Raw genomic sequence first — 15,593 nt, 5'->3', positions numbered from 1 at the left:
CTGGTGAACCACCACGTCACATCAGGGGATGGCTACTTATGGTGCACCACATATGTAAAACACTATCCACACCATGCTTTTTCATAACCAGCAATGGACAAAGAGGCCTTAAGGTATTTGTGCACAGGTTTTCCTTTTAGAGATTGTTGTGGCTGGTCTTAATGTTTTACATCATAGTTGTAGCAGATTTCCACCTTGGCTCCTCCGGAGACCCGGACTTATTTTAGATATGCATCACGGTTTCACAATAGTGTACACTAATGGGTCCAAACAGTGGAATTCCCTTGGTTGCTCTGTCATGTACCCTGACAGTGTCAAAGATTCGTCTTCGGAATGAGTATAAATTTTCTTTGTGGTGATCCTGAAGGCACTGGAGCAGATGCAATGTATTCAGGGCAAATAATTGCTCATCTGTTCTGATTCCTTTAGTACCTCACAATCATTACAGAATCTGTACGCAGCTGAGAAGTTGGCCTAGCTGATATATGACCAACTACACTTGCTCCAATGGCAAGCAAAGCAGGTGTCACTCTGCTGGGTGCCAGAGCATGTAGGAATATGGGAAATGGACAGACTGATATGGCTACCAGGAAGGCCTGCATGCAGAGGACAGTGTCCTATTCCCTTGCAGGCTGTCTTTCATGCACTGCATAGGAAGTTCATGCAGTTGTGGGGTGAAGAATGACTGGCGGTAACGGACAATAAGCTGCAGTTGGTGAAGTCAGCTATCCGGCATTCGCATTCCTCGTACAGTTTGCTGAGGTGGGATGAAGTGACTCACATGTCTTCAAATGGGGCATTGCCGTACTACACTGTTTTTTACTACAGTAAGAGGATCCCTCATTTTGTGATGCTTGTGGCATGCAAATCTCTGTACGCCATATTTTAGCAGTGTGCTTTGTATACTGTGATGCAAGGGCAGAAGCAAATATCTTTGGGGCTTTGCCCTCTATTTTAGCTGATGATGAGATGAGTGTGAGTAAGATTTTAAAGTTTCATGATGTGCCTGGACTCTGGCCTAAGCTTTTAGGCTGGAGGTTTGTGTGTGTTGCAGAGTGGCTGGCTCATCCTCTTCTATACTTGCAATCAGCCTGCCATGTCCACCTGCTGTATTGTTTTAACTCCTCATATCACTTTCTTCTTGTTTAGCTAATGTTTTAATATTGGTGCAGTACTTCATTCCATGCTTCTGTGTGGGTACACACACAGTTTTCCAACTTTTGTTACCTTCATTTCCCATGCTGTTTTATTCTCTTGTTTATTGTATTTTACTGGCACTCATCTCAAACACAGGTGCTAAAGAATTTGCTGTCATGTGCCAAGACCAACATATCCATCAATCATTCTTAGATTGGGAAATGAGACACTAAAAGTTGTAATGAGTTTTGCTTTTTGGGCAGCGAAGTCACTGAATACTAAGAACATCCATGAAGATGATGGCATATATAGCAGGATACTAAGCCACTTGGCTGCATATGTTAGCACAGTACTTAGCCACATTTGTAATTTTTACTTTGGGAATGGTCAATTTCTGGAATGATTGCAGTGGCCACTAGTAAAATTGATTTATAAAAAAAGAGAAGGGGATAATTTAGACTATTTTGGACCTATTTTTATGCCGTAAGTGTTCACAAAATCTATTGAGATGCTGTATGTATAACTGATTGTAATTGATTATTCTCGTTTACATAATTTTCTGTCAAATGTAAAGTTTGGTTTCAGCAAGTGTTTAACAATTGAAAACACTATATTCTCTCTTCTCTATGAGGCATTGGATGGATCAAAGAGAAAGCTGTGCACACTAGGTGTATTCTTTGATTTAACTGACTCATGTGGTAATGTTTATCACTAAATGTTACTGCAGAAGTTGAGCCATTATGGAATAAGAATAGCAGCTCCCAAGTGGTTCCTGTCATATTTTCAGAACAGACAGCAAAAAGTCATTCTCGACAGTAATGAGAGCAGCTATGAGGTGGTGTGTGATTAGGGCACGGATGAGTTGGTGATATCTTGGGTTGGTGCTTGGGCTGGTACTGTTATTTGTCTAATATAATGGGGATTCTAAAAATTTGTTGGTGAGACTGGTAGTGAATGAAGTTAAGTGCAACATAGGCATTGTATAAAATAGTGCACTTAAAAAACATAAGTTTGTGAGTTGTAGAAAATAAATGGATGTTAAGGAGGTTACACTGAGTAAATTGAAGTTAAATACGGATCACTGTTCAATCGTTTGTTCATACATGACTGATATTATCATATTAATAGGTGATAAATAGGAGACCAACTTATAGCTTCCAGAAATATGAGAAAACTATTTATGTCCAGGAAAACAGATTATATGTACCCACCAAATGTTTCAATAGGTTCCAGTATTCAGACTTGCAACGGCTATAACTCTTGAATATGTACCACCCCAAAATAATGTCTGGATTTAATTGCATAATACTGGCTAAACCTATTATTTTCTCTTGGTAATGCAACTACCTCCATAACCAAATGGTTGACATTGCTGTCTTTGGTCCAGAAGGGCTCCATTGTGAATCCCAGTACCTCTTTGGATTTTTTCTGTGGTAGGGAGGTCTGAAATACTGCCCACTGTCCCATGATGTCAAATGAGGATCTGCTCAAATACAGCAGCAGTGACATAACCACGATTCATCTACTGACAATAACAGCTGGAGGTAATGGCAGCATGTACCACAATAATATAATGCTCGTTGTACTGCCTTTTTGTCAGCCAGACAATATGAAATAAAAATGCTTGATTGAAACAGTTCCACAGCAAACAAAGCTATATTTTGTTCCATTCAGACTAAACCAGCATATCTTGTTGCAGGAAAAATTGCAGTACTTACTGAGCCTCTCGAATATGTCATGTGTTTCTGAAGTGTTGCTATTTTTGTATTTTCCTCCATCCCATCCTTTCCAGTTTCCTGTAGTGCAAAATTGACTCTTTATAGATGCATTAGCAGACACCTCTTCCTGGTATGGCTTTATCAACGGCTTCTCTTCTTGGTCATCTTCTGCAGTACCTGTCTTTGTGCTACAGGTGCATTTAATGTTTGATATTCTTTAGTAACTGCATGAACTGATTGGCAGCCCAAATCATCATACTCGCTACAGAGTGCTCTTACATTGTGTTCAGACAGTGTTTATTGTGAAGGTTCTAGAGGATGTAGTTGATCACCGCCTTTCTCCAACACACGAATGATGATCTTGCTTGTAATTTAATAGTATGGACAATTGTGATAAATGATTGTAGCAAACAGAATAGTTTCTTATGGGTGGTGATTTAAATCAATTGGTATGTTATGGGTGATGTAAATCAAAGGATGTAGGATGATAGTTCTTGGGCATGGGTCTCTACTGTGGGGTAGAACCATTGGAACTGCGGATGTCGCCACACAACATGATTAATATTTTTTCACTATCCCACTTAAAGACCCTAACTATGGAGACTAATATTTTAATATAAAAATACATTATTTTCCCAAAGGGTGCACATTTTTTGTAATGAGGCATGTATAGCATAATGCCAACTACAGTTTTTTGTGTAAGAATTTGTGAGATAATTTTTTGTTTCACTGATTAGTTGAGAGAAATTATAAATTTATATGGAGGTCTTGAATATATGCAGTTCTCAAATGAGGTATTTGACCATTATATTTAGTTACATGTTGCACAAGGTTTAAATAGGAGTCATAACTGTAACATCATTCCAGTGTGAAAATTTTTGTTTTAATTTTATGTGCCCTTGGAGTTCTTTTAACAGTAGCTCACTCTCTTTATAGTCACAGTGCACACTGCTTACAGTTTTGCTGTAACATTTAGACCATGTTTCATTTGGAAATTCCTCCTGTGCTGTCCAAGTTATGTGTGTTTTTGTTGTGATAATGATGAATTTGTGTAATTAAAGAACAATAATACTGCTCAGATATGACAAATTCCTTATTTCCTTCCTTTTTGTTATTGCCTGTTGCTTTTTCTGTTTGTTGAGGACGTTGACTATCACAATTTAATCTAATTGTAGTTGAATCAGTGTGTGTGAATTCTTTGTACATTTGTTGCTTTGTACATATTAGGCTGCACATGACATTGTAGATATTAATGTGTAAATTATTAGTTTGCATTAATAGTAATAGCTGCCACATCAGTGGTTATGGTAGCAGTAGAAAAGTTGTGCTTGGTCTCTCTCTCTCTCTCTCTCTCTCTCTCTCTCTCTCTCTCTCTCTCTCTCTCTCTCTCTAACACATTTGCAGGTGGAAGTGCTCTCATACATACAGGTATAAATATCATATTACATTCAAAAGGCAAGTGGTGCAATTCAGAATATAAGTGCATCTCAGAGTTTGTACAGATGGAGATCACTGAAGACTTGATCCAATATTAGTGAAATGTTGCAGACCCTATAGGAATGTATTCCTCTGAGAACAAAGCTTGTATATTTTATACAATTGTTGTTAGTTATGGGTGATTCTACTGCAAATGGAGATTCCTAATGTATGAGGATTTTCTTCAAGGTTTTCGTCTATGGGTCTTTCTTCCTAAAGTGAAATTGTCCTCCCATGGAGTAAAGGGTAGGTGATTAGTTTTTGGAATAATAAAAAAAATCTGTCACCTGCATTTATCATGCTGTCACAGGCAATAGCATGTTCAGCAGAACATACAACAAATTTTGTGAACTTTCCTTCTTATTAGTCCCCCAAGCCCCCCCCCCCCCCTCCCCCTCTGTTTCTCTCATCACTGTTTTATATTTTAAGTAACGGATAAATTTTATTAGGCATTCCACAACGTTTAATTTTGATTAAATTGTCCTAGTGAGTGCTGGAGCCTTAAATTTTTTGAATGAAGGTGACATTTTAGCATTTAGACTATAAGATCTAATTTTTTTTACCCAGAAAAAGATGCCATAGTGTTTGTCCATTGTGGTATAGAAAGTCCAGTAGAAATGTTACTGTTCGTGATGGTTTGCAAACAGTTAGTGGCTCTGATGTTTAGCATGGGTATTGTGCTAATTAAGTCCTTAATTTAGAAAAGCATGTGCCCTTAATGTAATCTTTTTGTAATTACGAATTGAAGTCTTACGGAAGGAGCATAAAATTAGTCTCTAAAAACTTTTTGCAGAACATTGCATAGTTGTTCCTGTGTAACTTGTTGTACATGAGCTAGTATTTTACTCACTGAGATTGTCACTGATATACAAGAACCAAAATTTTAGTGAGGTGATTAGTGCAGTTTACTTGTGTAAAGCAGTCATTCAGCATTACTGCAAACTTTTGTTTTTAAAACTGTGTAATATTACCTATCACAATGTTGGGAGTATAGAGAGAGAATTATTGCACAATGGAGATGGTTGTGGAGCATACTTCAAAGTGCACTACCAATTATTTAGGCTCAATTTAGCATTTTTGTAGGGAGAATATCCATGCTGTTAGATCAATCACATTTAAGAAATGGCAGGTGATGTTTCTACATATGAGAGTAGGGGGTTAGGATTACTTTAGCAAGACCTAATAGCTGCAGCCAGTGAATTTACTTTGTTACAGGCTATGTGCACATAAAGAGAGCATTACTGACCTCTATACTTAATAATAATGTATTGTCCAGTTTCTGAACATTTAAACAACTTTTGTTTAGCAGAAATGTATGTTTGTCATTGTAAGGATGAAAGCCACTTCTTTAAGATTTAGTAGTAATAATTTTCAGTACTCAAGGATCTTACCAGTAAATATCCAAAGATGTTGTGTGTGTTACTTAAATTTTAGTGAGTGGGAACAAACCTCAGCAGTTGCTTAAATTTTTGTTAGTGATCTGCAACACTTATGAAAAGAGTATTCTTTTTTAAGTCATTAAGTTTCAAAAAGTGAAGGTAACTAACTTTTTGTTCTTCCAGAGTGTATTAATTAACTTGAAATTTCCTATACTACGAACCCTTTTATTAGCATAAAAGCAATGTTTAGTTTTTGGCAGTATCAGATCAGAATTCTGTAAACAATACTTGGATTTTTTGGAACGTGACACAGTTCATTATTAGCACAGTTATTCAGCTGGGTATGGATAGGAAAATTTTTAGTTGCAAATTAACCACACTACAAAAGGGACTTGCCCTGGCAATATTCATATTATGATCATTTAATGTAATGAAGACAACATGAAACTAGAAGATTAAAACATGTTTTGTGTATGTTTGCTCCAAATTATAGGCTAAATAAAGGTTTCTGTTCTTAGAATACAGGTATGTAAAGATGTTGAGAGGGGAGGGGGCATATTTACCTCACAATTTACTGGAACATTGTAAAATGGTAAATGGAAAAAATAATATGTGGGTATACTAAATGAGAAGTATCCAATATAATAAGCAGAACTGTATAGATGAGACTGAAATACTAGAAAAACAATGAGTTGTATGTTGTCTTCAGTATCATTTAAATCTGCTCTTTGCATATTTTGAATAAACATAACTTTCTCATTTATCTACAATCTTTTGTTTGGTTCCTTCTTAGGAAAGGGATATGGGGAGGGGGTTGTTGTTGTTGTTGTTGTTGTTAGGCATCATGTTGACTGGTGTATGTTGTTCTCACTGAAGGTGGCAGCACACATCATTGCTGTTCTGTCTTTTGAGATTAGTTTATTCGTGAAATCAATACTGTTGTAGGCTTAATGCATAATTTCATTCATATGTTTCATCTGCAGTGGCTTTTACTAATGTAGTATAATTAAGTGGGAACAGTAGTATTATGTAAAATATAATGTAGTTTACCAAGCACAGTAAAATATAACACATTTTCAACTGCAGTGTTAACTAAATAGCAACATTTTATAGTGTTTGTAGAGATTTTTCAGATTTGTTTAGTCTAAATTTAAATTCTGTGTAGTTAATGATTTCAGTATTTTTCATTTGAAGTCTCCTAAAAGTTCTATTAATTCTTTTTTATCCTGAGTGTATAAAGTATTGTGTGAAGATGCATGTTCGCATGTTGGCCTCATGGTTATGCTTATTTATTTAAATTTTTTTGTTTTGATCATTCTTAAGTATATTTCACTTTCCTATAATAAATGGGAATTTGAATTTGATGTTTGTAAGGTGCATGCTTACCAGGCACATGCATGCCTCTGTAAATATTTTCGGAAAGTTCATATTATGTCTGCATCACAGATGTCTTTTCAGGTAATGTTATTAATATTAAAACTGTGTGGTAGGTTCCTGCATGAAATCATATTCTCTAGATAGGCAAATACTTCAGTCCTCTGGAGGACATGATTTTAACAGCAAGACACACCACCAGTCTTAATAAAATAACTCACTTGAAAATAAACATCTGTGATTGATTCACAAAATCTGTAAAAACAAATAAAACAAAAAAATTTGAATAAATAAAGCAAAACCTTATTCCCAACATAGGAAAAGCATCAGCCACAATACATGAAGTGGCGGCCAGCAGTGAGTCACGAGTGTTTGTTTCTGCTATAGGCAAAGCATCAGCCATAATCCGTTCTACGATATGTTGGCAACTCGCAAGAAGAAAGCGCAGAAGACAAGTGCTCACCACCACTTGAAGAGCTAAGACATTTATAGTGTAACATATATTATGGTATTACTCTAGAGCTGTCGCAGCTCCAAGTGTGTTACAGCACTGCACCATACTGGTGCAAGCTGTACATTATGTATAGGGCTTGTACTGGAGGTGCAGTTTGAAACACAGCATACAACCAAAGAAATGTGATTTAAAGTGCACTTGACTGTGGTATCTTCTGAGCAGCTCTATCCTAATTTCTTTTGCTTTTTCTCTCCTTAATAATCCATCTAGGATTTTCACCCAAGGAAATGGCAGCCTTGAACTAATGTTCAAGAAGAGTGGTAATGTTAAATACTGAATGTACTGTTTAAATATGTTTTCCCAAAAAATGGTCATAGCATGACTGAATGATAAATTGTATTTTTTATATAGTTGTTAAAGCTTCAACTGTTCAAACATTGCAGCAGCTTAAGATAGAAAACTGCAAGGGTGAGAGAAATAAACAATGCAGTGAATGTGCTATACCAGTCATTGTTTGTAATATTTGAAAATTTGTTATGATTTGAGAGCTCTGAAATGCTGGACAATATTACAAAACCATTTTATGGCACTGGAAGTACTAATGGTCAAAGTGGCTGGTGCTAAGAATCTCAGCAGAAGGAAGACTCGTGCATTCGACATACTCAAATAAGTTTGTATTTTGTCCTGTGCTGCATGAAAGTGTGATATATGTCTATGTATTATGTGCTTTCCATATCTTGAATGGTTCCAACTGAAATTTCTCTCAGTAAACCAAAGAAACTGTCATCTGACCAATATTTGAGACAGTGAAAGCTGGAAGTATTTTATAGAATGGGAGAACTTCAGTTATTTTTGCATCAGTCTCTCTTCGTAAATGTGATTTTTTTATAAAAGTGTTTGTAAATGGTATTGCTACTTCATTTTGTGTTACTATAGACAGTTTCAAATGGTATGTAATTTATAATGTTCACTCATCTCATTGTAATTCACCATTTTTATAAAAAAAGTTAGATTTTTATACTAGAAGTGTGCTGGGATGTTGTAACCAGGATGGAGTAATGTGTATGGAAATAACGAAGTATTAATATTGCAGTGTGTGTGACTTTATTTTTGTACATTATGTTTATTTCTTTGATATATTTATGATACAGTTGCTTTTGTCAGTTCCCTCATGTTGACCAGAATTATTTTTATTTGTAATATATTGTGTATATGTATTTAAGGATTTGTACAAGTAGTTAATGCAGTTATGTTCATTATTTATCTGTTAAAATAAAGTTTGACCTGATTTGACTGGAAATTATGTAAATACTTTTTCACAGCCACTGTGAAATTCTGTTGTCTCCAGTATTTATTTTATTGAAATAAGATTGTAACAATAATAAACATTTTGTACATTTAAGTACAAATTGCTCTGATTTATGGTGCTAATTCCTGAGTGTTCCTTTCCTTTGTGAATACAATGGTGGTCTTGATTATGAATTATTCATGCCGTGTAAGTCTAAGGTTGCTGGCATTGGAGGCATTCACCTATATGGAAATCACAGTTCATGTTTAATTTAATAGAAAGTTCAGAAGCATGACAGAAAATTAATTTTTTTGTAAAAATTACTGTCATGCCATAATTAGTGTAGTTTCATGCAGTCTCAATACTAGTTGATCCTTTACAAGTCCCCATCATCTGAGCATAAATCCTTGTAACCTACCTCCACTTGAACGTGATTACTATGGTGAAGCATTTGTATCCTCCTAGAATTTTTACAATTCACACTTTCCTTTGTTATCAAACTGACGATACTGCGATGTCTTAGGATGTGTCTTATCAACCAATCTGTCAGATTGTGCCATAAATTTCTTCTTTTCCCCATTTAAGTAAATCTTCATTAGCTATTCAATCCTTCATTCCAATAACAACACATTTCTAAAGCTTAAAATTTCCTCTTGTCTGAATTTTTTTATGGACTACATTTCATAACGCTTAAACATACGTTAAATGTTAACAAATTACTCTTGTTCAGTTGCTCCTGAAGGTTTGCATTTTATGCCCTCCCTACTTCATATTCAGTTATCTTACTTTCCAAATAGCAAAACTTATCTACCATTTTTAGTATATCATTTGCTGCTCTAATTCCTTCCATGTTATCAGATTTATTAAAAGTATATTTCGTTGTCCTTTCTTTACTTTGGTTGATGTCAATCTTAAATAATCTTTCTAAGACAATATCCATTCTATTGAAGTGATCTTCCTAATCCTTTCTCATATCTAACATAAGTACTATGTGTTTGACAAAATTCAATTTCTATTTCTTCTCCTTAAGCTTTCTCACTCTGAACTTCTCTGCAATTCATATTACTGCTTGCTCAATAAAGAGATTAAGATGGTTATTTTATACAACCCTTTCTCACTCCCTTCCCAGCTACTGCCTCTTTTCATGTGCTTCAACTCTTAAAATCGTAAAAGTTGATAACCTCTCACCACCTGGAATCTATCCCTGCTGCATTCAAAGTTTCAAACAGTATATTCCAGTTGATAGTGTCAAAAGCTTTCTCAAAATTTAAAGTTTTTAGAAATTTTACAAATTTAGCAGAACTCATTTTAATTTTACAGCGAAATATTAGTTTTACAGTTTTACCAATCTTGACAAATGCCCTGGGTACTAGTATCCATTACATGTTCTTCCTTTCTGCAATCTGATATAGATTTAATACACCTGTCTGTCTGTCTGGTAGGTAGGAGAGAATGAGTGTGTGGTTAGTGGAGATTTTTTCTTTCCTCTATCCTGCCCATTGTCTTTGTATGCAGTTGGTCAAATATAATTTTTTTGTTGTGAATTGTGGATACAATGACTAAAAAAAGTTAATAGTGTAGGGCACCCAATGTGATGACAGTTGTTTAAAAACTATTAATTGCCAGTCTTGACTGTGGGATGTTTGTTTCTCAAAATAGAAACAAATTTAAAGTGTAAATACTTTAGGCTGTTACTGAGAGATTAAAAAAGGTGCAGTGTTCCAGTAGCATTTACTGCTGGTGTACACATGTTTTTAAAGAAACTGCTTTGAATATAGTGGTGGTGAATAAAGGCCCCTTACACAGGGACACTGAATACATTTTGAAACAAGGGCCAGCAATTGGCAACTACAAAAGTGGAGAGGCATAAACTGTACACCAGACAATTCTATACAGTGTGATACATAATATTCAACTTTGATAGTTATTATGTTGGCCTGTTCTTTTCTGACCAGACTCAAATTTTGATAAGACTTTTTTTCACTGAAAAATGATCACAGTATGTTCCCAGAATGTTACATCTATTTGTAACCGTTGACTTGTAGATGTAGACTGCAGACCTGAAAGCTTTATATTAGTTTTGCTTACAAAGGATATAAACAAGATCATTGTGGAGTGTAATTTTAATGAGGGTACCACAGATTTGATTGAATAGTTTCATGTGAATATTGTAGACTGCAGCAGACATTAATCAGACCATGCAGTTGTAGTGCAGAAGCACTTCCACCTGTGGCAATGGTGGTGGCACACACATCTACATCTACTCTTTGGTAAGCCACCTAAGACTGAACCGACAATTTGTAGTAGTGCAGTCATTTCCTCCTCTCCTCTTTCTTGGATAACATACTGGAAGACTGACAGTCATGTGTCAGTAATCAATATCAGCTGAAATTTCTTCGAATTTTACTATGGCAATTTTGCAGCTTTTGTGGGAAGAAGTAATATCTTGCTTCTCTCTTTTTGAAACATGCGCTTAGAATTTTAACAGTAGGTATCATCTGTGACAAGAGTTGGACAGTCTCTGTGATGCACACACCACTATTAAATGGTGCGCTGTTTCTCTGGGTATATTTTCTTCTCTTTAATCCTAGTAGGTAAGTCACACTGCAAACTAATGTTAAAGAATAGGATGAATGAGGGTTTTTAAAATGTGTCCATATTGGATGAATTAAGCTTCCTTAGGAGTCTCAAAATTGATCTATCCAGTATTTACCTTTACCTTTACTGTAACTGGTTTCAAGTTGTTGGTTACTTTAAATCATTCATGTGTTCATGCAACAATCCCTTATCCATCTTTTGACTTCAGAACTTAGTAAAATATTATTTCACTATTAATTAGAAATGTTTGTACTGACCGTTTTTCGTGTGAGGAATCTTTCTCGGTTTCAAAAGCATTTTTGATACATCTTCCATCCTCTTGTCATGAATAGTAACAGCAGCTCTTTGGGGTGTGTCTGAAGCTTTTCTTTTTTTTTACATATTTATTCCAATAACACCTCTCAATCATATTTATTCTGGTGAGTCACTTTCCTTGCCAATGTATTTTTGTTATTTTGATCTTTGTTGTCTTGAAATCGATTATACATAAGAGATTATCTTCAGGTACCTGTTAAGAGTGTTTCATGAATCAAATGCTGTAAGTACTGTAATTAAAATTTCATTTCGAAGCAGATAGCAGAGGGTGTTTTGACACAAATTATCAAACTGCATGGCAGATGCATTACAGGCTGTCCTCTCGAAGGTACCAGTTACAGTACTTATGACTTCCAGTTCATGGAGCATGCCAAACTAACTTAAGATGGGACAGATTGTTGTGAAATGTATATACGTGAGATAAACATGGAAATTAAATTAAAATACAGCTATAAGGAAACTGTCTTTCATTGAAATAAATAAATATTATCTGAAAGGCATATGGATATTCGTTCCATAATACTTTCGTATATGATATCTCCCCATTAAGAATAAGTTCTGTTGGCTAAAAGTTTTAAATCTTACTACAAAGCTGGTCTCCTTATTCTGTAAGCTCGTGTTACATTTACTATTTGACAGTGTGGATCTGCATCAGACTCCTGGAAGTCAAGGAAAACAGCATTAACGTGTGTTAAATGGCATTTGGCATGGCATAATAAAGCCACACAGGTTTACACTTTTATTATTTAGGTTCCTGTAATAAAGCAGAGTAAGCACTTGCAAGAGTCCACATCTGTCGAACTCCTCTGATGCAGTTGAACTCATGACAGATTCTTCTCATTTACTTGTTACATTAATTATTAACAACTCGACTGAAGGAGCAACTCAACAACTTGTGGACAAAACACTACTTAATCTTAGCTCTTTAATACACCAACTCACTCTCGTAGAGTTTCACAGACAAGCTCTTAGACAAAGAAGTCTTCATGCCAAGGATATTCTTTTCCATCATATGTTCAGGTCTTTGGTATTTCTTGGAGCAGCATGTGGCACAGATGTCTCTTTGCTGCACTTTTAGCTGATGCCAGGTGCTGCTTCACCAAACTCAGTGCTGCATGAAATCCAAAAAGAATACCTCAAACCACGTTAACATGTAATCTAAAAAACTACAATCTCAGCAAGGGACAACTGCAATCCTTGAACTGCTCACTAATGCAAAACTTGTCATGCTTGTTCATTTGCATGCTACAATACATGATTTTTTCACTTATTACTTACAGAACCACAGATAATTTTGTACCTCACACATTGTGGTAGAATACATAAGAAACAGGTTGTTTAACACCTTCTCTGCAGCATCGGTGCAGGCGCGCAACTCTCCAGTGCTGCCCAGTAACACTCCGAAACGGCAGGTACCGCTTGTAACAGACGCACCTAAGCACGCCTGAGCTACAGGGTGACGTCAAGACCTTGTACGATCTATAGGATCATGTTCTATATCGACTTAATGATGACACCTTAGATGCATTACTTCAAATAAGTTTCGACTGTATTGTAGTCATGTTTTGAAGTCTGTTTGCTGTCTGACACCTATAGGGGTCTCACAGGCGTCATTCAAATGTTCATTAGCCGCCATTACGAACAATATATGTTCGATAACTGACCACACACAACAAAAGTTTACACGCTATGATGCTAGCTTAGACACTGCAACTAGACTGAATAATCAGACGGTGAGTGCAGCCGCGTCAGCCGCACTGGCTCATGGCTTGTTGTGATGCTTATAAGTGTCAGCCGCAGCGAAAGTGTTAAAGTAAAATGCATTGTTGATGATGACTCTGGGTGAAGTTTACATACACAATCAGATGCAAAGAAAGAAAAAGATATGCACCACTTTTAATAGTCTGAAATGTGAAGCCCTCGTTGAGGAATCCAGCTGGGAGAGAAATGGTGAGTTGATAGCTACACATGGCTGCAAAACATTGTTAACATGAGGTATTTCTCAGTGAACATATTTTAGGCTTTTTAATCACGAAAACCACTGCATTACCAATCATCTTTCTAGTTGCACACTGCATTGTATTGAATTGTTGTAAATAGTAAACCTGTACTAAATTGTAATTTTGTTTTTCACACTGCACCCTTAAATATAAATCGTTTGGTGAGTGTACGGTATGTTCATTTTAACTGAAGATATTTCAGCATCTCAAACTACACATCAGATCAAAAAGGTTATAATTCCAATTTGTTTGTCTAGGAGGGGGACATCCAACGATACCACACTCGACCCCTCACACCATGGTGTTAGGTGCCAGGGAGCAACTTTGAAATCTTCAATGGGGACACCCATTTTGTTAATTGCCAATTATGAATCTACGGCAAAATCTACATATTTTTTGTATGAAACATTTCATTCGTTTTGCCACAGATGGAGGAATGGAAACATGTACACAATCATAATTTGTGAGCTTCTACTCAATGGCTCTTGGAATATCCATATGAGATCCCACATCCATGTTGCGAGGGTAGGATACCCCAGTATTTAATAGCTTCTGATTAGAAACCCCATTTGCAATGTTGTATTCATCCGACATATCAAACAGGAGTCTAAGAGTAGATTGTGGTGGGAAGGTGTATGGGACAGGTCTTGAATCTGGGTTTATTGCCAGTATATGGGAGGTAGTCGAAACCTTGGGTTAGAATGTTATTCAGTCCTAGGTGGGACTGAGTCACCAGAGGAGTGCTCCTTTGGACCGGAGGGAGGGTATGTGGGAGACAATAGGTGACTGGAGAGCGAAGGCATGCGAGATCTATTTCTGTACAAGATAATTTCAGTCTGTGAAGGCCTCAGTGAGACCACTGGCGTATTTGGTGAGGGACTGTTCATCACTACAATTTCCATGGGTGGCTAGACTATATGGAAGGGGCTTCATGGTACAGAATGAGTGGCAGCTGTCAACGTAGAGCGTAGAGTTATTGTTAGTGGTTGATGGGTCTGATAGGGACAGAGGTACTGATATAGCCATCCTTTAGGTGGAGGTCAACATTGATGAAGATGAATTGTTGGGTTGAGGAGGACAAAGTGAAGCGAATAGGGGAGAAGATGACATGGTTCTAAAGGAATATGGGTAGGATGTCCCCACCCTCAGTCCACATCACAATGATGTCATCAATGAATCTGAAACAGATGAGGGGTTTGGGATTCTGGATGGTTAGCAAGGATTCCTCTAGATGGTCTATGAATAGGTTGGCATAGGATGGTGCCAAGTGGGTTCTCATTGCTGTACCACAGATCTGTTTATAGGTAATGTCTTCAAAGGAGAAGTAATTGTGGGTGAGTATATAGGTGGCCATGGTGACAAGGCTGTAGTTTGGAGACAGGCAGGCATTGGGAAAGGTAGGGTTAAATAGTGACAAGGCTATGGGCATTATGGAGGTTAGTGTAAGGGGGGGGGGGGGGGGGGAGCATTAACAGTGATGAGCAGGACACCTTGCAGTAAAGAAATATGAACTGTGGAGAGTCAGTGGAGGAAATAAATGTTGTCTTTAAATAGGAGGGTAGTTTACAGGTAACAGGCTGAAGGTGTTGGTCAACAAGAGCAGATTTTCTCTCTGAGGGGGCACAATAGCCAGCCACAATAGAGGCTCCTAGGTAATTGGGTTTATAAGTTTCTGGAAGCATGTAGATTGTAGGGGTGAGGACAGAGATACTTAAGGGAAAGTTTCTTGAATGGGCCTAAGGGTTTGAGGAAGGGCTGGAGATCATCTTGGATTTCTGCAATGGGGCCACTGTGGCAGGGCTTGTAAATGAGCGAATCTGAGAGCTGGCAGTGTCCCTCCGCCAAGTAATCCCT

The 15,593-nt window shown here is 36.8% G+C and overlaps 1 protein-coding gene across 5 annotated transcripts in view; it reads left to right on the top strand.

Annotated features, from left to right (window-relative positions):
• LOC124776338 (cytohesin-1) overlaps positions 1 to 8,874 on the top strand; it is a 213,509-nt gene extending 204,635 nt beyond the window's left edge. For 2 of the 5 annotated variants that reach the window (XM_047251280.1, XM_047251284.1), the window contains exon 10: positions 7,403 to 8,874. In XM_047251280.1, the coding sequence (XP_047107236.1) occupies positions 7,403 to 7,427 (25 nt within the window). In that variant the 3' untranslated portion in view covers positions 7,428 to 8,874. The remainder of the gene's footprint in view (positions 1 to 7,402) is intronic. The other 3 variants (XM_047251281.1, XM_047251283.1, XM_047251282.1) reach the window with 2 other exon arrangements.
• Positions 8,875 to 15,593: the final 6,719 nt, after the last annotated feature.

The sequence above is a fragment of the Schistocerca piceifrons genome, chromosome 2 (assembly GCF_021461385.2).
Source record: "Schistocerca piceifrons isolate TAMUIC-IGC-003096 chromosome 2, iqSchPice1.1, whole genome shotgun sequence".
Classification (NCBI taxonomy): domain Eukaryota; kingdom Metazoa; phylum Arthropoda; class Insecta; order Orthoptera; family Acrididae; genus Schistocerca; species Schistocerca piceifrons.
The sequence above is the reverse complement of the archived record's forward strand: the minus strand, read 5'-3'. Positions and strand labels throughout refer to the sequence as shown.